The 24,119-nt window shown below is 36.5% G+C and overlaps 1 protein-coding gene across 5 annotated transcripts in view; it reads left to right on the top strand.

Annotated features, from left to right (window-relative positions):
* LOC141561688 (ceramide synthase 4-like) overlaps positions 1–24,119 on the top strand; it is a 36,383-nt gene that overhangs the window by 2,006 nt on the left and 10,258 nt on the right. For all 5 annotated transcript variants that reach the window (XM_074301623.1, XM_074301604.1, XM_074301631.1 and 2 more), the window contains exons 3-9: positions 11,132–11,305; positions 14,714–14,831; positions 16,245–16,363; positions 16,554–16,611; positions 18,622–18,672; positions 22,710–22,802; positions 23,345–23,473. In XM_074301623.1, the coding sequence (XP_074157724.1) occupies positions 11,133–11,305; positions 14,714–14,831; positions 16,245–16,363; positions 16,554–16,611; positions 18,622–18,672; positions 22,710–22,802; positions 23,345–23,473 (741 nt within the window). In that variant the 5' untranslated portion in view covers position 11,132. The remainder of the gene's footprint in view (positions 1–11,131; positions 11,306–14,713; positions 14,832–16,244; positions 16,364–16,553; positions 16,612–18,621; positions 18,673–22,709; positions 22,803–23,344; positions 23,474–24,119) is intronic.

Raw genomic sequence — 24,119 nt, forward strand, 5'->3', positions numbered from 1 at the left:
CCACATGTTTCTTTCAAACCTCAAGGAAGCTTTCCTCATTCTCTGTCTCTGTCTCTCTCTGTCTCTGTCTCTCTGTCTCTCTGTCTCTCTCTCTCTGTCTCTGTCTCTGTCTCTGTCTCTCTCTCTGTCCCTCTGTCTCTGTCTCTCTCTCTGTCTCTCTCTCTCTCTCTGTCTCTCTGTCTCTGTCTCTCTCTGTCTCTCTGTCTCTGTCTCTCTCTCTTTTTCTGTCTATGTCTATCTCTTTTTCTGTCTATGTCTATCTCTGTCTCTGTCTCTCTCTCTCTCTCTGTCCTTCTCCCCCCCCTTTTTTTTCCTCCTCTTGTAGTTCCTAAAAGATCTCACCTCCCCATGATAAGGCATCCCCTTCTGTATCACTCACAGTCCTATGATACCCCCATTTTACACATACACACACATATCCCAAATGCTATGCACCCATATCACCAATACATACTATGTCAAACATACACATGTACAGGAAAGCATCTCTGTCTGTCTTGAGTCATACCTCAGTTCCTCAGAAATTCTGTTACACTCAGGTTACATATGTCATTCTTGTTTCATTCCCTTTTCTGTGTCTTTCATAATCTGCTTCTAGGAACAGTAGCTGGATCAGGTTTGCTTCCAGGTAAATAGTCTTAAACCCAGAAGAAATCTGGTCATAGTCTCCAGAGCATTTTCTAGTTCTTGAGGGTAGAGGGTTTAGGAGCAAGGTGGGCCCCAGCCTGGATTCAACTTCACATCTTGCTTGGCTGAGAGGCAGGAGAATGTCCTATTGGTAGAGAAATTGGACAGACTGGTACTCATTGATGGGTACCACTCAGGGCCTGAAAATCTGGTGGATTGGACCTTTTTAGTTCTGCAATGAAGGTGCCTCAATCTGTACTTCTGAGTTTCAATGGATAGACTGGAAGCAAAAAGAATGCTAGTGAAACCAAATTCCAACAATATGTTGTTTATAAGAAAGAGACACCCACAGAATAAAAAGAAGGGACTGGAGCATGATTTATAAAGCATCAGCTGAGATAAAAAAGTCTAGGGTGGCAATCATGACCTCAAAGAAAGCAAAACCAAAAACAGACCTAATTAAAAGAGATAAAGCAGGGAAACTACATTTTTCTAAATAAAGTATTATGACAGATAATGAAGTTATATCAATACTAGACACATGCACACTAAATAACAGAATAAAGATTCTTAAAATAAATGTTAAATGAGTAACAGGAGGGAAATAGACAATAAAACTATACTAGTGGATACCTCAACATTCTTCTCTCAGAAATAGATAAATCTAACTATGAATTAAATAAAGAGAAGGTAAGGAGATGAATTGAATTGTAGAAAAATTAAATATGATACTCCTCTAAAGAAAATTAAATGAAACTAGAAAGTGACACAATTTTTTATTGGTATCTATATATGGTATCTTCAGAAAAATTAACCAAGTTTTAGGGTCTAAAAGCTCCACAACCAAATACAGAAAAGCCGAAATATCAAATGCATCCTTTTAATAACATAATACAATAAAACTACATTCAATAAAGGATAATGGAAAGATAGATTAAAATTAATTTGAAGCTAAGTAACCTAATCTTAAAGAATGAAAAGGTCAAAGAAGAAATTATAGAAATAATAATTTCCTTAAAGTTGTGGAATACAGCCAAAACAATACTCAAAAGTAGATTTTATATCTAAATACTTCAGTATTATAAAAAAGGAGCAGATCAATGTATTGAGCATGCAATTTAAAAGAACCAGAAAAAGAACAAATGAAAAAAAAAAAAACACCCTCCAATTAAACACCAAATTGAAAATCCTGAAAATTGGAGAGATTAATAAAATTGAAAATAAGAAAACCAATGAATTAATAAATACTGGATGAATATCTGAAAGCATAAATAAAATTGATAAACCATTGGTTAATTTGATTTAAAAAGAAAGAAGAAAACAAAATTACAAGTATCAAAAAATGAAAAAAGTAAATTTATCACCAAAGAAGATGAAATTAAAGCAACATTAAGATTTATTTTGCCCACATATACATTGATAAGTCTGACAATCTAAGTGAAATAGATTAACAGAAAATGTAATAGGATAATTATAATTTAGGAAATCCCTAATCCCTATCCTAGAAAAGAAAATTGAACCAGTCATCAGTGAGCTCCCTAAGAAAAAATCTCCCAGACTAAATGGATTCACAAGTGAATCCTGCCAAACTTAAAAAACAATTCTAGTACTATATAAATTGTTTGGGGAAATAGGCAAAGAAGTTCTACCAATTACTTTTATGATACAAATATTGTAGTGATACCTAAACCAGGAAGAGCAAAGAACAGAGGAAAAAAAAAACTGTAAACCAATTTCCCTAACGAATATTGATGCAAAAATGTTAAATAAAATATTAGCAAGGAGATTACAGCAATATGTCATAGAGATCATACATTATTAACAGGTAGGATTTATGCCAGGAATGCAAAATAGGTTCAATATTCGGAAAACTGTAGCATAATTGACCATATTGATATTAAAATCAACAAAAATCATGTAATCATTTCAATAGATGTGGAAAAAACTTTTGAAAAAATACAACACTCATTTCTAAAAAAAAAACACTGGGAAGCAGAGCTTCTCTTAAAATTCTAAGTAATAATTTCTCAAAATTCCTAGTGACTAGAGAAATTCACATTAAATTAACTTTGAGCTATCACCTCATATCTCTCAGATGAGCTAATAAGACAGAAAAGGAAAATGATATATGTTGGAGGGGATATGGAAAAATTGGGATACCAATGCATTATTGGTGGAGTTGTAAACTGCCCCAACCATTCTGGAGAACTATTTAAAAATTATGCCCAAAGGACTTTAAAACTGCATATGCTTTTTTGATTCAACAACACCTCATACTATATCTGTATTTCAAAGAGAAAAGAAAAAGAAAAAGAAAAGAACCTACAGGTACAAAATATTTCCAGCAGTTTTTTTTTGTTTTTTTGTTGGCAGTTTTTTTAATTGGCAAAGAATTGGAGATTGAGGGGATATCCATCAATTGGGGAATGCCTGAAAGAACCGTGTTAATGATTGTGATGGAATACTATTGTGCTATAATAAATTATGTGCTATAATAAATAAAATATAACAAATAGAAAAACCTGTGAAAACATATAAACTCATAGAAAGTGAAGTGAGAACCAGGAGTGCATTGTACATGGTAACAATCATATCATATGATGATCAATTGTGAATGACCTAGCTATTCTGATTAATACAGTGATCAAGACAATTCTGAAGGATGATAAAAAATTCTATTCACTTCTCGAGAAAGAACTGAAAAAATCTGAATGAAAATTTTTGGTGTTTTTTTTTAAACATGACTAACATGGCAAATATTTTGCAAGATTTCATATGTATAAGTGATACCATATTTTTTCCCTTCAGAATGAATGGGGGAAGGGTAGGATGGAGAGAGTTCAAAACTCATTCTTTAAAATAAATGTTTAAAAAGATAATAGATTTTTAAAAAAAGATATATGAATTCTATTTAATAAATTTGCAAGATCTAAAGGGAAAATCCCAGAATTTCACAGTTGGGATCCTTTATTTTCTCACATGAATTTTCTTTTTTATTGGACTAACTAATGCCAATAAGTCAATATAAATCACAGACATTTTATTGCAATTTGTTCAATTTCTTTACTGCACCAGCTGTTGATGAAAATGTGTTTCATTCACAGTTTGGCTAATTTATATCACATAAATATTTATATATTTATTTATATATTTCATGAAATAAAGAAAAAATTGGGTTCTCATAGTGCAGCTATGTATTTGTATGTATGCAGAAAATGTATTTGTTAAGAAGAATGTCTATCATCAGCTACAAGAGATTGAGAATTGATGTGTGCTTGTTAGAATGGCAAATGGCACTTAAAAAAACTATTCTTCAGGTTAGATAATGATGGAGAATATTTCTTATACTGTTGAAGTTCTTTTTAATAGCTATTAAATCTTTTTGTATCAATTGAGGGAACAAAGAGGACAATGAAATGAACCAACTGTGGCAGCTGTCCCCACACCTGCAGGAATCATACACCATAAAATGAGTATTATAAAAGTAAATCGAATTAGTCACACTCTTCCAAAAATTCACTTTCAAGAGGTTCTAGCTGGTCTCTGCACAAAAGTCCTTTTTACAATAACTAACATCTGACAAGAGGTATCATCCACTGTTGGCTCAAAGATCCCAGGGAAAGAACCCACTATCTATTGAGGCAGCTCATTCTATTTTGGCTTACCTCTAATTTTACAAAGGTGTGCTTGATAATTATGCCCAAGTTTGCTTGTAACTTCTACTACCGGGACTGAGCAGAACAAGACTAATCTTTTCCCACATGATAGCCTTTTAAATACTTTCCCAAATTAAATATCCCTGGTTCTTTTAAACAGTCTACATTTGATGTGAACTCATGGCTTTGAGTATTCTAATGGATATACTTTAGCACCTTTTTAGTTTCTCAGTGCCCAACTAGAAATGGAATGCTTAGAAGTTAACCCTGTCTAGATCTGACTAGGTTAGTCTAGAGATCATCCTAGTTCAAAGACAATGGGATTATTTTCTCCTGAATCCTTGAATAAAATCAAGGAATTGAGAATCAGAAAGTTTGAAAGCTTTGTCCAAGATCACACAGTTGGTATGTGACCAAGTCAGAATTTTTGAACTATATAGCTGCTAGAGTAACTATGTCATCTCCCCTTTTATAGTTCAGTGACTATATTACCTCTAAAATCAAATACAAAGGTCTCTGTTTTTTAGAATTCTTCTCACTCTGTCCATTTTCCTGAGAGGTGCTAGTAAATATTTAACAACAACCTCCCCAGAAAAAAAGTTCCCCCAACACACTCTAAATTTTAATCTGCTTCATTAATGTTACTTTCTTAAGCCCAGAAATCAATAAAACAATAAATCAAATCCATATTTGTAGCATTGAGAATTTTCAAGGTATTAATAATGTATTCTGTAATTGCTTTCTTTTTCAGTACTTCCATGTACTCACTAATTTACCTATTTGCTGTACTTCACACACAGGACATTCCTCATTTCTGTGTCTTTGGAGTAGCTATTTCCTATGTCTGGAATGCTCTTCCTCATCACTTTTGCCACTTAAAATTCTGGTTTTCCTCCAAAACAGCTCAGCTCTGACTGCTGTAAGAAGCCTTTCCTCGTTTCTTTCCCTTCCTGTCTTTAGGACTATCTTCTTTTTTACTGTACATGTGTCCTTATTTATATGTTGTCTTCTCTAGTAAAATGTAAGCTCTTGAAGGCAGTGTTCATCTTTTTTTAAATTGTTATAGCTCAGAACCTGTCACATAATAAGCATTTGTTGATATATTGATTTTGTTTCTTTTTTTCTGCCAATGAAAAGAATCTTTCCTAGAAAGCTTTTTGTAGAACCAAGGTCACTGATAGGGACTTGTTTGATAAGCATGATATCTGGACTGAGATACCAAGAAAGCACTTGCCCGCTCTGGAAGATTGATCACCCAACCTAAGAGTTCCTCACCTAGGATTCTGAGAGAACTGGGGGATGGGATGCTGAACCATTATAAATTATCTTTGTAAAGTCAGCATAAGGAAGGAGGTGGAGCAGAATTGGAGAAGGGCAAATATCCTGCCATTTCAGGGTAATGGAAACAGCTTGTCACAAACCAAAGAGCTTGACTTGGGTTTCTGACCAAATCTGGAGTGTGTCATTAAACAAATGGTGAATGGCTAGAAAAAGATACTACCCATCACAAAGGTGGTGCAGTGGAAAGAGTGCCAAATCTAGTATCAAGAAGACTGGAGTTCAATCTGACTTCAGATACTTTCTGGTTGTGTCACCTTGGATAAGTCACTTGTGTCTGCCTTGATTTCCTCAGCTTCAAAATGGGGATAACATAAGTTGTTGTGAGAAGCAAATGAGATAATGTTTGTGAAGCATTTTACACAGTGCTTGGTATATGGTAGATACTTAATGTTTCTTTCCTTCCATTTTTAACAACATACCTTAACATAATCATGAGATTATGATAGAGATATTTTACTTAAATTTAAAAAAAAATTTCTTTGCTATAGCAAATTTCATGGTAAAGTCTTTCAAGCCAAGTCTACAAGAATCTAATAAGAGCTTACTATGTGTCAGAAACTGCGGTAATCCTAAGAATAGAGAGTTTAAAAAACCCCACATCACCACCAAAGTTCCTTCTCTCAAAGACTTAATCATCTAACTGAGAAGACAATATACAAACAACTATTTATAAGTGATGTTGACAGGATAAATTTAAGGTAATTGTAGTGGGAAGGCTTTTAATATGAATGGGTATTCTGACAGATTTCTTATGAGAGGTTTGATTCTAATTGAAACCTGAAGGAAGCCTGAAAATCTAGGAGGTAGAGGAGAGAAAGCATTCCAGAAATGGGGAATAAGCAGTCCATTTGTCCACAGATGAGAGATGGAGAATTTGTTCAAGGATGCCAATGGAAAAGATGGAGAAGTGGACGAGAAGAGTAAAATTAATTGAATTTAGAATGGGTGGTATTGCTAAATTAAAAGAATAATCATTAATAGTTTGTGACAGCTCGATATAGTACAGTGGATAGGCTTAGACTCAGAAAGCTCTGAATTCAGTTCCTGCCTCAGTCATTTACTAATTGTGACTCTGGGCAAGTCACTCTCAGCTTCAGTTTCTTCATTTTCTATAATGAGAATAATAGTACCTACCTTTTAGGATTCTTGTAAACATAAAATGAGTTAATATTTATAAAATGTTTTATAAATCTTAAGTGCCATATAAATATTAGTTATAAAGATAATGATAACAAATTAGGCTAAATCTCTGAGGGAGCTCCCAAAGTACCTTTCTTACTTTGGGTTAAAAAACAAAACAAAACTGATTTACCAAATAGAAGATGATGGAGTTATGGCTAGATATGTATTCTTTTATTGATGAACTTGTCTAAGCTAAACTCAACACTGTTTTCTGGATCTGGGAAAATTTCTTCCATCTTTATCACCTCTCTTAAAAGAAGCAATACATTGAGAAGATCTCTACTTTGGGAGCCCAGTATATCTGATTTCTAATCTTAGATAGGCCAATAACTTTATTGAGTGACCTCAAGCAAGCCTCTCTGTTCTCAGTTTATGTTGGGTAATTCCAAAGGAAGGAGAGAGGCTCAAGTTCTCTTGACTATCCCCCAACATTTAATAGGCAATGCTCTCTAAATAACTAGTTTAGAGAGAATTGGCCCTGTGCCGCTAAACAGTAAAAACAAAACCCAATATATGTCCTTTACATAGCAGTACATATAGCTTACACAATGTATTAGTAAGATTTCTTGAAGTATCTGAATCTTTGCAGAGATGAGTTATAGCCACCCAGATCTTAGACAGGAATTGAGAGCAGAGAAGCAAATGTTTTTTTGGGCTGTGTTCCTCAAATAACGTAGATGAAAAGAGAAGAAAAATGTGTTATCCCTTTGATTTGTGAATTTTGGAGATGGTTTTTCTGTTATACATTTTAATTTTTCTTTTATTTGTGAAATAAAACAAGAATTTCTATAACAAAGTAGAATAAAATGATGATTGTACACGAAACTGCAAGTCTACTATGTACAATTTGCTATATTCAAATACACAACAAAGTTATTCTGTAAATTTCTTTTTTTCCCCTTTCCTCCCTGCCCAGGATGGCTACTATTAGACACATATCTATATCTATATATGTGTAAAATTATCCTATTAGTTCTTTCTCTGGATGCAAATAGTTTCTGTAAAGAGTTAAGATTTTAGGAAAAGAACTCATTATTTGATAAAAATTGCTGGAAAAACTAGAAAGCCCTATGCAAAAACTAGACAGAGACTAATGTCTAACACCATTTACTAAGATAAGATCAAATTGGATACCTGACCTAGATACAAAGAGAGATTTTATAAGAAAATTAGAACACAAAATATATTACTTATCAGACTTAAGGATGAGTGAACAATTCATGAATAAATAATTGATAGAAAGTAAAGAGTTGTAAAATGAATAATTTTAATAACATTAAATTAAAGAGATTTTGTAGAAATAAAACAGATATGGCATGTGAATTTATGAAGTTTTAAGTCCCATGATTTAAAGAAAACAATTAGCTTTTAACCTGAAAGCAAAAGGAATTATAAGAAATTATACTTCATAGAATTAATATAATACAACAACATATTATATATTATAATATATTGTATGTATTATTGTATTATTATATTATTATGTATAATATAATAATAATAGATTATTCTGCCTAGTGATATCTCATAATAGGAGCTGCATGTGCAGTTTGACTAGATTTTATAGTGGTAATTTCTTATTGAATAAGAATAAGGAATAACAACAATAAGCTTCATCCACAGAAAGTAATCGATAGTTTACTTTCACTTCTTGATGTAGAAAATTCATATATCATTAGGGGTGACAGTAGTTAGAATAAGGCACTGAAAATGAAAATTAATGAAAAAAAAAGGTCCTTCTCCAGGACTCCTTTTTCCCATTTGTAAAACAAAAGATCTGGGCTAATTAAAGGTCCTCTTTCAGTTCTTACATTCTGTGTTCTAAGGGTCCTTCCAACTCTGACCTATTAGTCTACATATGGTTAGTAGCTGGTTGGTAGTGGATTCCAATATGGACCTCATTAGACTTCTTTCTCTTACATTTTCCTGCTTCTTTACCCAACACTTCCTTTCCCAGATTCTAAGGAGTAGTTTCATCTTCAAGTCCATGAGAGATGTAAAGGTAAATGTAAAGATGGACATTTTTTGGCAAATGTGTTAGATTTTCCTTGAGTGAACAAGTATCTATTTTGTACTGGTCCTTCCTAAGTTCTAGGGAAACAAAGAAAGACCAAAAGGCATGATATGGAGGGAATGGGGGATATGAGGAGAGTGGATTTCAGAATTCACCAAAGAGATCAGAGTTTCAGTATAACTCTGCTTCTGTAGAAGGCACAGACATCCTTTCAATTGATAAACTAAGTGAACAGGCATTTATTAAAAATTTAATTATGGGTTGTCACTAAACACCTGGGATACCAAGACAGGCAAAAACAATCCCCTTGCCCTCTAGTCATTCAGGTCTGAAACCTTAGTATTATCCTCAATTGCTCATTTTTCTTCACCTCTCATATTCAGTCCCTAGTCAGATCTTATTGAATCTGTCTTTCTCTCATTATTCACAAAGCTCTCAATCAGACCAAGCAAAGATCCCATGTCTCCTAGAGTTCTTTTTTTCCCTCCTCAATATTATTTAAGTAATAATGTCCATATCATATTTACCTTAGCTTTCTTCCTTATCCTGTGTTATTTGAACTTAATTACACAATATGCAATTTATACAGGATGCTCTCATATTCATCCAAGGAATTGTTTTCTTGAAGAAAATGCTCTTAAAAATAAGAAGTATGACATGGAATTCCCAGTCCCTCTGTTTTTGTCCGCCTGCATTTTTTATTTCCTTCACAGGCTAATTGTTCACTATTTCAAAGTCCTATTCTTTTTGTATAGCAAAACAACTGTTTGGACATATATACATATATTGTATTTAATTTATACTTTAACATATTTAACATGTATTGGTTAACCTGCCATAGGAGTGGGGAAAGAGGGAAAAAATTAGAACAAAAGGTTTGGCAATTGCCAATGTTGTAAAATTACCCATGCATATATCTGGTAAATAAAAACTATTAAATAAAAAAAATAAGAAGTATGGAAAAGTATAATGAGCTCCCAGAGGAAGTAGCATATTCCCTTTCTTTGAAGGTCTTCAAAAGGAAACTGGCTTGGGTCCTTTGTTGGGTCAACTGGAGGGAATTTCTTAATTGATTAATTGCTCATGCATGGTTGGATTAGATGGTCTTTGGACCTCTTTCAAGTCTGAAGTTTTCAGTCAGTAAGATTGAGATGTCAGGTACTGTGCAAGGAATTGGGAGCAAGGAATTTAAGGAAAAAACAAAATGAAAAAACACCTCTTCCCCACAAAGAATTTCTTATTTTATTTTGGGCAATGCTTCTGGCCCAGGATAGATGATGATTTCAATTTATAGGAAGGGACTCCCAAAGTCAAGGTATTTCTCTGGAAATGTGATAATGGCCTGACCATTAAGTGAATAGCTCCAAAAGCCTTCCTTGATCAGTCATTGTCATTTGGGATAGAAGGACATTCAGGAAAGGGAGCACTTTGAGGTCTTCCTGAGCTCAGGGTCATGAGGCCACAGAGCCTTATCTCATAAGCACTCTTCCCCAGAAGCCTGTAGAGGAATCACTGGCAAAGATGACTCATGGGGGAAGGAGTCTAAGGAAACTCTAGAGGAAACTTAAGAGTAACAGAGCTGGATGGTCCCCACATGAAGCAAGAATCCTCTGTTATACTGTCACTACTAGAGGTCATCATCTAGCCTCTCTCCTTGAATACTTTTAGTGATGGGGAGATCACTATTCTTGCTAGAAATGAATGGTTGCTAGAGCACTGTCATTCTTTTTTCTTCTAAGAATCTGCTCAGCTCTCACACCCCCCTCTGGCATTTTGGGTTCTAAGGATCCTTCAGTTCTTTGGCTCTAGGATCTGTTTCCCTCCTTGGCAAATTGCCTTCCTTAACCTCTGCCACTTTTTCAATCCATGGTCACAGAAACAGCACTGGACTGAGCTAATGTGTTTAAGGCAGGTATTGGTTGATACTTTTGTCTTGTGTCAAGGAAGATTTAGGCAGATAAGATGAGAATCTCCTGGCCTTTGTGTTCTCACCCATTCCCTATCACCCAACTTCCAGGATGTCTGGGTGACAAATGTAATGGAAATAATCCCAGACAGGGACTCTGGAAATCTGAGTTTTAGAAAGCTCAGTTCTGTCATTTACTTACCATGTGACTTTTGGGAAATCTCCTATTTTGAGGGTCTCAATTTCTCTATTTGTAAGATGAAGTATATAGACTTGAAGTCTCTAATAGTTATTATTCTCTCAGTTTCTAAAATTGATGATTTGTTAACTTGTTTTTGAATACTCAAATCCACAAATGTTTTTGCATGCTTTTCCCTTTTGATATGTTTAATGTCTAACCCCCAGGATGCTGGGTACCCTGTATGAATCATTTTGGAGAACTGAATACTGGATCCCCCCTGGGTACACATGGGCTGATTTGGAAGATTCAGATGGCATCACATACCCTCATCCCAAAGACCTACTGGCAGTCATTCCTCTGACATTTATCTTAATAATCATTAGATGTGGCACTGAGAGGTGAGTCAATTGTTTTGCTTTTTATGGTTCTTTCAGAATATGCCCTCCCTCTTCCTAATCCACCCAATATAAACTTCCCTTGCAACAAAGAAAAAAAGTTAATCAAGACCAGTTAATGCAGCAATCATATCTGATAATGTATGCAGCATTCTGCATCCATAAGACCCCACATCTATAAGAATGGCAGGGACCAGTTAATTTCTTCATTTTTTCAAGAGAGAAGGAAGGCAAGACTTCTCATAAAATTAATTAATATCCAATTCCATTTACATTATTGTAGTCACTGTGTATATTGTACTTAAGCATTTAATTTCACTCTGCTTTAGTTCAGTGAAGTTTTTGTTTTCAAGTTTTTTATTTTCCTCACATCCATCATTTTGTTTAGTCAGCAATATTCCATTAAATTCATGTGCCACAATTTATTTTGCTATTTCCTAATCAATTGGAACTTATTATGTTCCCAGGTTTGTTTTGTTCTGTTTTTTTTGTTTGCTCCCACAAAATGTGGGAGCAAATATTAAAATTTTATTTTAATTATTTTAATAAAATTTTGTTACCTGTGAGACCTTTCCTTATCTTACTGACACTATTGGGACACTACATATACCTAGTATTAAATTGTTCCTATTAAATAGTATTAAATTACTATTAAATAGTCAAGTGGTATCAACAGTTTAGTGATTTTTGTAGTATTAATCCAAATTTCTTCTTAGAATGATTGGACAACCTAAACTCTATCAATCTTGTAATATTGTGCTTGTCTTTCCACACTCTCTCTGGCATTAATTTCTATTTTTAGTCATTTTGCTATTTTGATGGGTATGAGTGAGATATCTGGGCTTTTTTTTTTTTGCTTTGTATTTCTCTTATTATTAGTGACATGGAACAATATTCTATTTGGTTATTGACAATTTGTACTTCTTGTTTGTTTGTTGTGTTTTGTTTTGTTTTTGCAAGGCAATTGGGGTTGAGTATTTTGTCCAGGGTCACACAGCTAGTAAGTATTAAGTGTCTAAGGCCAGAGTTCCTCCTGACTTCTCTGATGCTCTATCAACCGGTCCATCTAGCTGCCCCTGGAATTATTATTATTATTATTATTATTATTATTAGAACACTTTGTTATATCCTTTGATAAATTATCTGTTAACAAACTGTTTTGGCTTTCTACATCATATTAGTTCTTGATATATCTTGCACAGAAAATTTATCAAAGATATATTTAATGGAAAGATTTTTTTCATAATTAAAGTTATAATTGTTAGGTTCTCATTTTCATCCATTTATTTCTTTGCTATCAATTATCATGCCCTTCTTTTGAGTCTGTGGTATGTCCTTGAGCTTAGTTTTGCTTATACCAGTTTCATCCTGTTGTGCTTCAACAAGCTATCTCTTGGATTTATTAATATGCGTTCCTTTTAGTCCAGTCAACTTATTTTTCAGAAGAGAAAGCTGAGGCCTCAAAAGGTAAGCTGTCTTGAGTAGGATCGGGTAACCAAGTCTAACATGGATTCTCTAATTCCAGATCCAACATTTTTTTCTACCATATCACACCATTCAAAATCACTTTATAAAGTATTTTCTTCTCAAATATTGTGAGATTGTAATAGTTCAATATTTAATTCCTTTAAATTTAAATTTAATTCCTTTGGGGGGCAGCTAGGTGGCGCAGTGGATAGAGCACCAGTCCTGAATTCAGGAGGACCTGAGTTCAAATATGATCTCAGCCACTTAACACTTCCTAGCTGCGTGACCCTGAGCAAGTCACTTAACCCCAGCCTCAAAAAAAAAAAAAAAAAAAAAAAAAAAAAAAAATTCCTTTGGGCAATCCCTTAATTCCGAAGGGAATAGATGGATATCTCAGGTTCAAGGAACTCTATTCATCCATTCTCCTAACACATTTAGTTCACTTTTAATAATCAGCCAGAAGATATAATTAGTTCAAACTAAAACATTTAAGAAGATGTTAGGTTGAGAAAAATAGCCCATCTATCTAGGGCCTAGTCTTCCCAAAAGTACAACCTATCAGTGGAAAGAATGGATACATGTGGAAAATATATGGAGGATTATACATGTAGGTTATTTGTGTGGAAAGACAACTCTTATGTTTGTTATTACTGGGTTGCAGATGTTATCTTCTCCTGACATTGGTCTCATAGACTACTGAATAGGCCTGTTACATGCTAGGTTTACAGTCCCTATCACATACTTATCTTTTGGTCCTCTGATTCCCTGGTCTCCATGGGACTGTAGTAGGCTAGCTTGGCTGTAGTCTCTCTCTAACACTTCCAGCTTCTGCCTAGCTTTCTCAGGTACTATTTTGCCAAGATATATTTTTAATCTAGCACTTTTAGAGAAAGCAGAAAGATCCTAATCTTAGGACCAGAAAAAACCTCCTGTTTTATTCTCAACAGAAGCTTTTCATCTCCCCCAAGAACATTTTCTTTCTTTTTTATTTTATTTTATTTTTTTGTTTTTGAAATTTTCAATCCTAGAGGCTAGATTCTTTAGAAAACAAACAAACAAGCAAACTATAGTGTTCTTTCTGTCACTAAATACCCAGACCATGTCTTCTTATTAAACAACTTATGGTACCTGACTTTGTCCCTTATGTCAGAAACTTCATGTTTGCTTAGAGTGAATATTGGTAACAATTTTCATCTATTTAAAGATTTGAGCATAAAATATACAAATATGATCAGATTTAATTGATACGAAATTAGCATTTTTCTGCTTTATGTATTTAGTTCCAGCTACATTGTAGAACATTGCTTGCCTGAAAACCTTTGTATAGTCCTTGCACGTGTGTTTGATTTCTTCTCTCACCAATCTTTGGAGTCTATAACTAATACCATCTTCACCAGAAAGACTTCCTTGATTTTTTTCTTCCCTTGTTCCTAATTAGTAATGGCCTTCACTCTTTCCTTTCATTATTTTGATGCACTTACTGTATAATATTATTGATGTGTGGTGTGTGCCTTTCCCCCCTACCAGACCATAAGCTTCTTAAGGGCAAAGATAGCCCTGGATACTTAGCTTGGAATACAAAAGATGCTTACCAAATTCTTAGTGAATTTCAAGGGAAAACAATATTTGCTCTTTGGCTATGGCTCACAATCTTGGCTAAATCATCTGATCCATTGAAAGGGATATTTCTACCCCCTTTCTTGACAACTCAGAAGTTCCTTCCATAAGGAAAATATGTGATGTCTTTTCCCCCAAGCTAAGCAATTAATAGTTCCAAGACACCCCTTGCCCTTCATAATCCTCTTCTCAAGTTCCATCTCCCCCAAGTTGTGCCAACTTAGTGGTGATAGGTCATCTGGGGGGGCAAGATTTGGCAGAGAGCTCCCTAAAAGGCCCTAATGGGAAGATTTATGCCTACTCAGCTCCTCCTGTCTCCTTTCACAGGTTCATAGGGCTGCCCTTGTGTAGAGCCCTGGGTGTGCGTGACCCCATCAGAATGAAGGTTACTCCCAATCCCATACTGGAGTCATTTTTCCAGAACCAGAGTAAGAATCCCCAAAAGGTGAGTAGCCCTAAGTTTGGGTTTCATTAAGGATCTTGTGAGGTTTAAATCTCTTTAACAGAGCAGTATCTGACATTCAGTGGTTCTCACATAAGAAGTGGGGAAGGTGAGAGGTGCTGTGTGCTCACCTCAACACCTACTTTCTGTATTCCTGTTTCTTCTAAAGAGGGTGATACTCTGAGCATCATGTTCTACTGATCAGAAAGGGTTAGGAATTCACAAGAACTGGGTTCTAATCTCACCTCTGCCATGACTTGGTTTGTAAACTTAGTGAAGTCGCTTTACCTTTTTCTGGAACCTTAGTTTTCTCATCTGGAAAATGAGGGGATGATCTCTAAAGTCATTTCTAGCTCTCCCATTCTATGTTCTATTGACACAGTTTTCTCCCTGAGTCATTCTCAATACCTCATCTCCACATTAAATTGATTGACAAAGCTTATTGATTCTACTTCTGTTCCATGTTTTGAAACCATCCCCTTTTCTCTACTCCTCCCACAGACACTTTAGTTCAGGTTCTCATCACCTCTGGGCACCATTCCCACTATTACAATGGTCTCCTAATTTGTCCATTGTCCCACTGTCTTCCAGTTTACAATCCATGCTCCTCACAACTACCAATCAGCCATTTCTAAGGCTCCTGTCTGATCGTGTTACCTTTCATCTCCCCTGACTAATTCTCTATTGATTCCAAGTTAAATACAAACAGTTCTTTTTGACCTGAAAAGCCCTTTCCAACTGGGCTCCAAACTACCTTTCCAGATTTATTTCACAACCTTATTTCTGCTCTCTCTGTTCTAGCCATTCACTTACATGCTAATATTTGTATTTAACAGTCCATTTTCCACCCCCATGTCATTAGATAATCTAGCTCTGTATCTGGCATGCTTTTGTCTAGCAATGCTTTTGTTTCTTCATTGTGGAAATCACTTCAAGGAAATTACTTCTCCTTCAAAAAACTTTTCCCAATTATTAATATTCTTCTGAAATTACTTTGTATTTGTTTATATCTATTTTGTATTTAGTCACATGTGTACATGTGTCGCCCTCTAATAGAACATGAAGGCAGACAATGTTTAGTTTTCATCTTTTCATTGTGTTTAGCACATTGGTTTCAGAGACTCTCCCCTAGTGGACTTCCTTTATCCCAGAAGGCTATGGCAGAGGCCAGGATGTGGCTTGGGAAATGTTACTGGGTGATTCACACTGTAACTCAAGGGGAGCACCTTGGGGGAGGAAGAAGCTCCTTCCCCTATCCCTGAAGACTAGATGCAAGCTCTTTGGACTGAAACATGCTTTTGCTGTGTTTTTTGTCACTCTCCTATTAGGGAGACTATATGACATTAGAGGAATGGACAATCACCTGGAGCTAAGGTTATCCCTTTGTCTTCCCTAATCTTTTCCTATTGTCTTCAGAATGAGCTGAGTAACCTGGCCAGTCAGGCTAGCCTCTCTGTGAGGCAAGTTGAGTGCTGGTTTCGACGTCGCAGAAATCAAGAACGACCATTAATGAGCAGGAAATTCTCTGAAGCCTGGTGAGCTGGTGGGATCTGGTGGAAGACTGATTCCAAGGTACCCGGACTTGGGTCAGTGGGTCATGGGAACAAGCCTGACTTGAAAAGCCCCATTTGTTCATCTTTTCACCCGCTCCTTTGACCCTCTCCCCTCCCTCCCCCAGCCATATGACTTTATCCATTCACCTCTGCCCCTATTCTGTATTTTCAGTTGGAAATTTTTATTTTACTCCATTTCTTTCTCCGACGGCTTCTTCATCTTCTACAATGTGAGTATGTCCTGTTCCATCTCTGCCACATAACCACCCCTCCTCATTTGATTCCTCATCCTTTCTATTTCCATTGTTTTTGTCCTGTGTTTTTCTTCCCATTCATTGCCTTCCATTTCCCTAAATTCCTTCTATCCCCTTACCTTTGCTCTCCCTATCTTTGTTTTCTGTTCCCCCATGGTTCACCTTCTCTCTTCTTGTTTTCACCCTCCTTTCTGTCCCCTATTGCCATGTTCCCACACACATCAACACTCTCTTTTAACCCTTTGTGACTTTTTGCCCTCTCCATGATAAATTCTCTTCATCTTTCTTCCTCCTCCATCTCATGTCATTTCTGTTGTTTCTCTATCCCCTAATCCTTACCCACTCCCATTCCTTTGATTCTTCACTTCTTGATTCTGTTCCCTAGTTTTAAACTTTCCAGGTACACATTATCCCTGCTGATTTCGCTCTCACCCTGTTCCCTTGTCTTCTTCTCTATTTCATTGTTACCCTACCCCTATTTTGCTCCCCCCATCAACCCTGAATTGTTCTATATTCTCTTATACTACCCTACTTTACAGTTCCTGTGATGTTAGGAATGGGGAAAACAAGGTCACAGAATTGTTAAGAGTGATGTAATCAGATTGGCCAGTCTGACCTATAGACAGGGTGAGTCATATAGGTACTGAAACAGAATTTGTGCCCTCCAATCATAGTAATGATGATTTCAGAAGGAACAAGGGAAAGGGAGGAGGCAGAACTAGATTACAAAACCTCAGAAATTGAGAATTAAAAGGGACATCAGCAGCCATCTTGTCCAATCCATGTGGGAGAGGAATCCTCACTATAACATACCTGACAAATGTCATCCTCCCAGAGTAGCCCATTCCATTTTGGGATAGATCTTATTATTAAGAAGTTTTCCTGAGATCAAGACAATATTGGCCTCTTTGTAGCTTCCACCTATTACTCTTGGTTTTGCTTTCTGGGACCAAGCAGTACAAGATGAATTCCTCCTCCTTATGACAACTAATTTGGGAGAATCATTTCATTTCTTTTGAGTTTTCTCTGGGCTTAACTTGCTCAATTTCTCTAATATATCCACGCAGGACATAAATTCAAACCCAAATCAATTGCCAAGTCCACTGATATTATTTCTATAACATCTTTTGAAGTCATCTCCTCTCTACTCCCACCACAGACCCCCTAAATTCAGGCCCTCACCATCTCTGCTCCCCACTATTGCAATAGCCTCCTCATTGGTTATGTGGCCCCTTTTGACTCCTTTTAAACAGTTCATCCTCCTCATAGATATTCCTAAATCTTCTTTATGACTGTATCACTTGCTTCCCTAAGAAACTTAAATGATTCTCTATTGCCTCTAAGATAAAATACAAACTGTTCTCTTTGACCTGTAAAACACTTCACAGTTTGGCTTTAATCTTTTGAGGCCTACCACATACAAACCATAAACACCATATTCTAGACAAATACATCTTGTTACTGGTTGACCTTCTCTGGACACTCCCAAGATTATCCATTCTTTCTTAAACCATGGTATATAGAGATGTACTCCAAAATCCAGATGAAGTCTGAAGAGGACAGAATACAGTAGAACTTAAGATTCCTTTTTCTGGAAGCTCTACTCTTCTTAAGGTAGCCCAATGTCCAATTAATTCATTTTGCTGCCAAATTATAATGAAAGAGGGAGAGAAAGAGAAAGAGAATAAGGAGGGGGAGAGAGAAATCAGATGTTAATGACCCAGGAGGATGTAGAAAAGAACAAAGGGTCAACCAGGGGCTATACCTCATAGACTTGATTCTGTCTCATCCTGAACCTGGAAAAAAGGAAGAAAGGGGAGGTCTGGAGAAGGAGAGGAGATGATGTAAGGTGGTAATGCAATCATTCCTGTTGATTACTTGGAATTCTCTGGAAGAAGGCTTGAAGCTGTGGGGAGGAGCCATTACTTGTGGGAACTAGTGATTCTGAGAGCAATATCCCTAAAACGTATCCCTTGTTTCTTTCAGAAAACCTGGTTTGGCCAGCCAGAGACAGTCTGGAATGGATACCCTAAGCAGGTGAGCAGTCCCTGGACAAGGGCAGGTACTATATTTGTCCACTCAAACAAGCCCTAGCAATGATGATGGAGGTGGTGATGAAAACTAGCATTTATTCAGTATTTTTAGGTTTGCAAAATATTTTACAAATATTATCTCATTTGGCTCTAGCAATAACTCTGAGGAAAGTGCTATGATTATACTCATTTTATAGATCAGGAACCTGAGACTGGCCTAAGATCACACAGCTAGCTAGTAAGTGTCTGAAACTGGGGTTGAACTAAGGTCTTCTTGATTCCAGATCCAGTACACTATCCATTATGCCCCACCTAGTGGCCAATAATGAATGTGACCTCTTCTGTGACCTCTTCTTATCCTTCCAAATTTTCAGAATCACAAAACCTCAACCATGGAAAGAACCAGAGAGGCTGACTGGTGTAGTTCTTAACTGAACAAAATTCTCCTCATAATTACTTGAAAATGGTTGCATTGCCCCTACTTGAAGTTTTCCAGGGAGGGCAAACTTCTCACTTTCCAAGACAGACCAGTCTACTTTGGGAAAACTTTCTTATATTAAACCTAAATCTGGCCCTCAGTAGCTTTCTTTCATTGAGCCTAGTTCTTCCCTCTGGGGTTATTTTCCATATGATGGTCCTTCAAATGTCTGAAGATACTAAGCATGTCTTTGTTGTGTTTCCTCCAAGATAACCATACTCAATTTAAAAAATCCTGATTGTGATGTGATCTCAAGACCCATAATCATCCTGATTATTCATCTTTGAAACCTCCTTCAGTTTTTCAATGTCTTCCAAAATATGCACTCAGAACATAAACACAGTGGCTAACTGACTATAATTCCTTCCCATCTGACAATTAGTTGTCTTGGGCATTCCCTATAAAAGTTTTCTCAATTCTTTTTTTCCTTTCTTCATCAGAGATTTATAAAAGGGATGAGGTCAAGGGATTTTGAGATTTGAATAAAGGGAAAAGAGGCAAAATCACCTCTTTTCTCGGGTAAATATGAGACAAAGTCTTCAATTGAGTTAGGTTATGTGAAGGGGTTGGTGTGAATAAAGAGAAAAGAAAATTTGTAGAGGGGTTGGCCATTTGCCATAACATTCCTCTTTTTCCTTCGTCCATATCTCAAAATCTCTAGACAATATCCCCCTTTTCCTTCTCTGTATGCCTCTGATAAATAAGTGTCTCTTTTCACCAAGACCAACCCTCCTTCAGATTCTTTTGATTTCATAACCTCCTATCTACTTCAACAAAATGTTTTATAATTATGTACAAAAGGACTTGCTTAGTGCTAAATATTATTCCTGTCATAATTTAGACTGATAATGAGTTAATTCTTTTGGTTGCCTCCTTACATTGCTAACTTGAGCTTTCAGTCCACTAAAATCTTCAGATATTTTTTTCAGATTGATACCTATCGATAGTTAACCATTTCTTATATTGTTCTAGTGAAACTGATTTTTTAAACTTTCATGTTTTAGCTTTTAAAACTTTGTGTTTATTTTTCATAAATGTCATCTCATTAATTTTATTTAGACATCCTAGACCATCAAGATTTTTTGGGACCCTGTCATACAGTTGACCAGCTATCCCTCTGGTTTTATGTCATCTGAAATTTTTTCAGCCTGTTATCTGTGCCTTTATTCAAGTCATTGATTAAAAATGTTATGTTAAACAGCACAGAGCCAAGCATTGATCCTGAATATCTCACTGGAGATCTCCTTCCAAATAACTGGCAAACTGGACTGTGAATGACCATTTTTAGAGTATGGCCATTCAACCATCTCAGAATCTACCCAATGGTACCATTTAGTAATTAACATCTCATCTTTTCTACAAGAATATTTTGAAAGACTTTGACCTTTAGGTCAACTCTGCCACATTTCCCTAGCTTTCCATGTTGTTAATTTCTTCAGGGGAAAAATATAGTTGCTATGATCTGTAACTTCAGGTTTTTCTTCACTGCAATCTCCTTGTAATTGATTGTTTTGGACATTCTCCACAACAGCTGTCCAAATTCTTTTCTTCTCTCTTTGAGCTGCCCATAACACTCCAGCTATGTATCCTGACTCAGAGGAAGACTTTTCACATATTTTACTGATTTTATCCTAATGATTCCTCTCTCTCTCTCTCTCTCTCTCTCTCTCTCTCTCTCTCTCTCTCTCTCTCTCTCTCTCTCTCTCTCTCTCTCTCTCTCTCTCTCTCTCCCCTGGTCTCTCTTTCCTGAGCTTTAATCACATCTCTCCAACTGCACTTTAGATCTTTTATGTTGGATCACATCTCAGACTCAATATGTCTACAACATAATTCCTTATCTTTCCCTTGCAACTAGTCTGTCTTCCAAACTTTTTTGCTCTGTTGATAATAACCTTATCTTTCCAACTGAGGTTTCCAATTTCACACAGTAATCATTTTCAACACTTCCTTTTCCTTCTCTCATATACAATCAGTTCCCAAATCTTGTTTCTATCTCCTCAATTTTAAAAACTTTGTCTCCACTCCATAGCCACAGGACCTCATCACCTGTCACCTAGATTATTACATTAGCCTCCTCATTGAGCTTCTTGCTCATCCCTACATGCAGCTGCCAGAGTGATTTGTTTGACTACATCACTTCCAATTAAATAAACTGAATGGGTTCCCTTATACTTTAAAGGTCAAAAATGAATTACTGTGCTTACTATTGAAGGCCAATAACCTCATCCCAACCTACCTTTCCAGTCTTATTACATACTCCTCATAATGTGTGCTATTTCTTTTTCTTTCTTTCTTTTTTCCTGAGGCAATGGGGTTAAGGACTTGCCTAGGGTCACACAGCTAGGAAGTGTTAAGTGTCTGAGGCCAGAATTTGAACCCAGGTCTTCCTAACTGCAGGGCTGGTGATCTTTCCACTGCACCATTTAGCTGCCCCCAAACTTATTCTTTTTATACATGATTCTTCCTTTTCCATTTCAATGTCTGCCTCTGCCCCCCCCATAGACATGTACTCCTTCACCTTCACATTGGGAAATCACTGTAATTCAAGATTATAATCCAAATGTCACTTTCTTTGTGAAGTTTTCCTTGATTACCCAGTTGCTAATATCTTCCCCCCACATTAATTTTTATTCATTTTGATTGTATGTACATACATATGTATACATGGGTGTTATAAGTGTTCATGTACATCTAATTTCCCCAACAGAATATATGCTTTTGGGGGGCAAAAACTTTTTCATTTTTGCCTTTGTATTTTCTTTGTCTAGCCCAGGGCCTAATATATGATGGAAAATTTAAAAGCTGCTTTTCAATTGCTTGATTAGTATAATCAGTGGGTGTAATGTTCTTCTCTAAAGTGTAATGTTCTCTGGGAGCAAGTTTCTTGGGGAGCTTCTGGAAGCAGGTTTAGTTTCAGTTCAGTTTAATAATCACCTCAAATTCAGCCAGGAGTTAAAATCCAAATCCTTTATTGTTTCTTTTAATTCTTGTCTCTTTTCCCGGGTCCCGGTTAGCTTTAATAGAGGCCTATCTCTCTCCTTCGTTCCAAGAGCTCCCTCCAAATGTCTCAGAATCCAAAGGTTTTTCCTTCAGCCTCCAGCCAGCACAAAGGTGGAAAATGGAATGAATCTGACTCCGCCTCTGAGAGCCACAAGAGAGGCTTGTGGGCTAGTGGGCTTGTCTCTGGCCCTGAGAGCTTTTCGCTTATATGCTGTACACTGAGTATACTCCAATCATTATATCACCAGGAAACCATTATTTGTTGAAGGATTAAATCAATGCTAAATTAGATTTAACTATTCTCTACTCAATTCCACTTAGTACCTTGTTTCAAGTTCTGGCCCATAACATCTCCTTGTAGGATTAAATCAATCATACTGAACCATGCTAAATTAGATAATTATTGTCTCCATCAATTCCACTGTCTTAGGACCTTGTAAGAATCATAACAAGTGGGGTAAAGCAAGGTGCTTGGTCCCATGGTATTGGAGCTAAGTTTCCCTATTGAGCTATTTGTCTTTCTTGGGCAATATCAATGACCAAGTATCTGCTTCTACACTCAGCCTCTGCAACCTGCCATATACTGGTGGTACCTCTTGGAACTCAGCTTCTATGTCTCCTTGCTACTCACTTTGGCCAATGATGTGAAGAGGAAGGTGAGTCTGGAGGGAATCTGGGTTTTGAGGAAAGCTCTTATCTTCCCAGTCAAGAGGAAAGAGTAGAAGGAAGAAGACCCTGGCTTGTTTGTGTCTTGTTTAGTCCTGATCCTAAAGGCCACTTCCTGTTATAACCACAGGGTCTTGTCCCATAGAAACAGTAAGGGCAGATCTAGGCCACTTGAGTTGGTGGATTCAGTGGAAGACTTCTAGAAACTAAGGGACTAATTCCATTCTTTTTAATTCAACACTCTCTCTGGGACTCCTACTATATTCAATCCAATCACTAGCTCTTTTTTTACCATACTGTCAGCTTCTTGACCTTCCTTCATCTCTTCTTTGTACCTCACCTCAATTTCTGCCTTCCTTTGAAACATTTGAGGCCTCCCTAAGTGGATTGCCATGTATCAGAAAAGAAATGGTGGGAGGAAAGCTGTACCTAGATAGTAGATCAGAGTTTAACCCTGAGCATGGTCAAAACCAGCTACACCCTCTGGGAAGAAAGCAACATCCTAGCCTCATGGCTGTCCTCTTCTTTCTAGGACTTCAAGGAACAAGTTATCCACCATGTTGTTACTATCACATTACTCTTCTTCTCCTATTCTGCTAACTTTATGCACATTGGTGCCTTGGTGTTGCTGCTACATGATGTTTCAGATATCTTCATGGAGGTAAGTGAACCCAGACTGTAGGAGTAAAACTGGGATCCACCCAAGTGCCTGAAAGTCTCATGTGCACAGGGTCCACTGTCCCAGCGAAGGGAATAAAACTGTCTAAATTCCCTCACCATTTCTGTAGTCCATTGTGGCTGGTCAACCAGGACTCCCTAACACAAATAGAAATTCAGGGCTTATATGACCTGACTCTCTTCCTGGGGAGAATGGGAATAACCCCACAGATAGATGTGATTTTATCTCTCCCTGGTTATGCTCCTACCAGAGAGTAAAAGTTAGGGGAAATCTGAGCAGCTAGGTGGCGAAGTGATAGAGCACCAACCTGAAGTCAGGAGGACCTGAGTTCAAATCAGGTCTCAAACACTTAACACTTCTTAGTTGTGTGACCCTGGGCAAGTCACTTAACCCCATTTGCCTCAGGGAAAAAAAGTTAAGAGAACTCTCTAAAACAAAACTTGGCTATGGTTCTTATCTAAGATCTTCCACAAAATAAAAGAGGAGGGACTATAATCATTTCCCTTATTTTAAAAAAAGTTCTCATTATTTAATATGGATATTAGGTGTAGGACAGCTTTTTATTTCCCCTATTATAGGGGATATCTGATGCAAAAGCCTCCCAATTTTGCAATAGCAAATACAGTTA

Source organism: Sminthopsis crassicaudata, chromosome 1 (genome assembly GCF_048593235.1).
Source record: "Sminthopsis crassicaudata isolate SCR6 chromosome 1, ASM4859323v1, whole genome shotgun sequence".
NCBI lineage: Eukaryota > Metazoa > Chordata > Mammalia > Dasyuromorphia > Dasyuridae > Sminthopsis > Sminthopsis crassicaudata.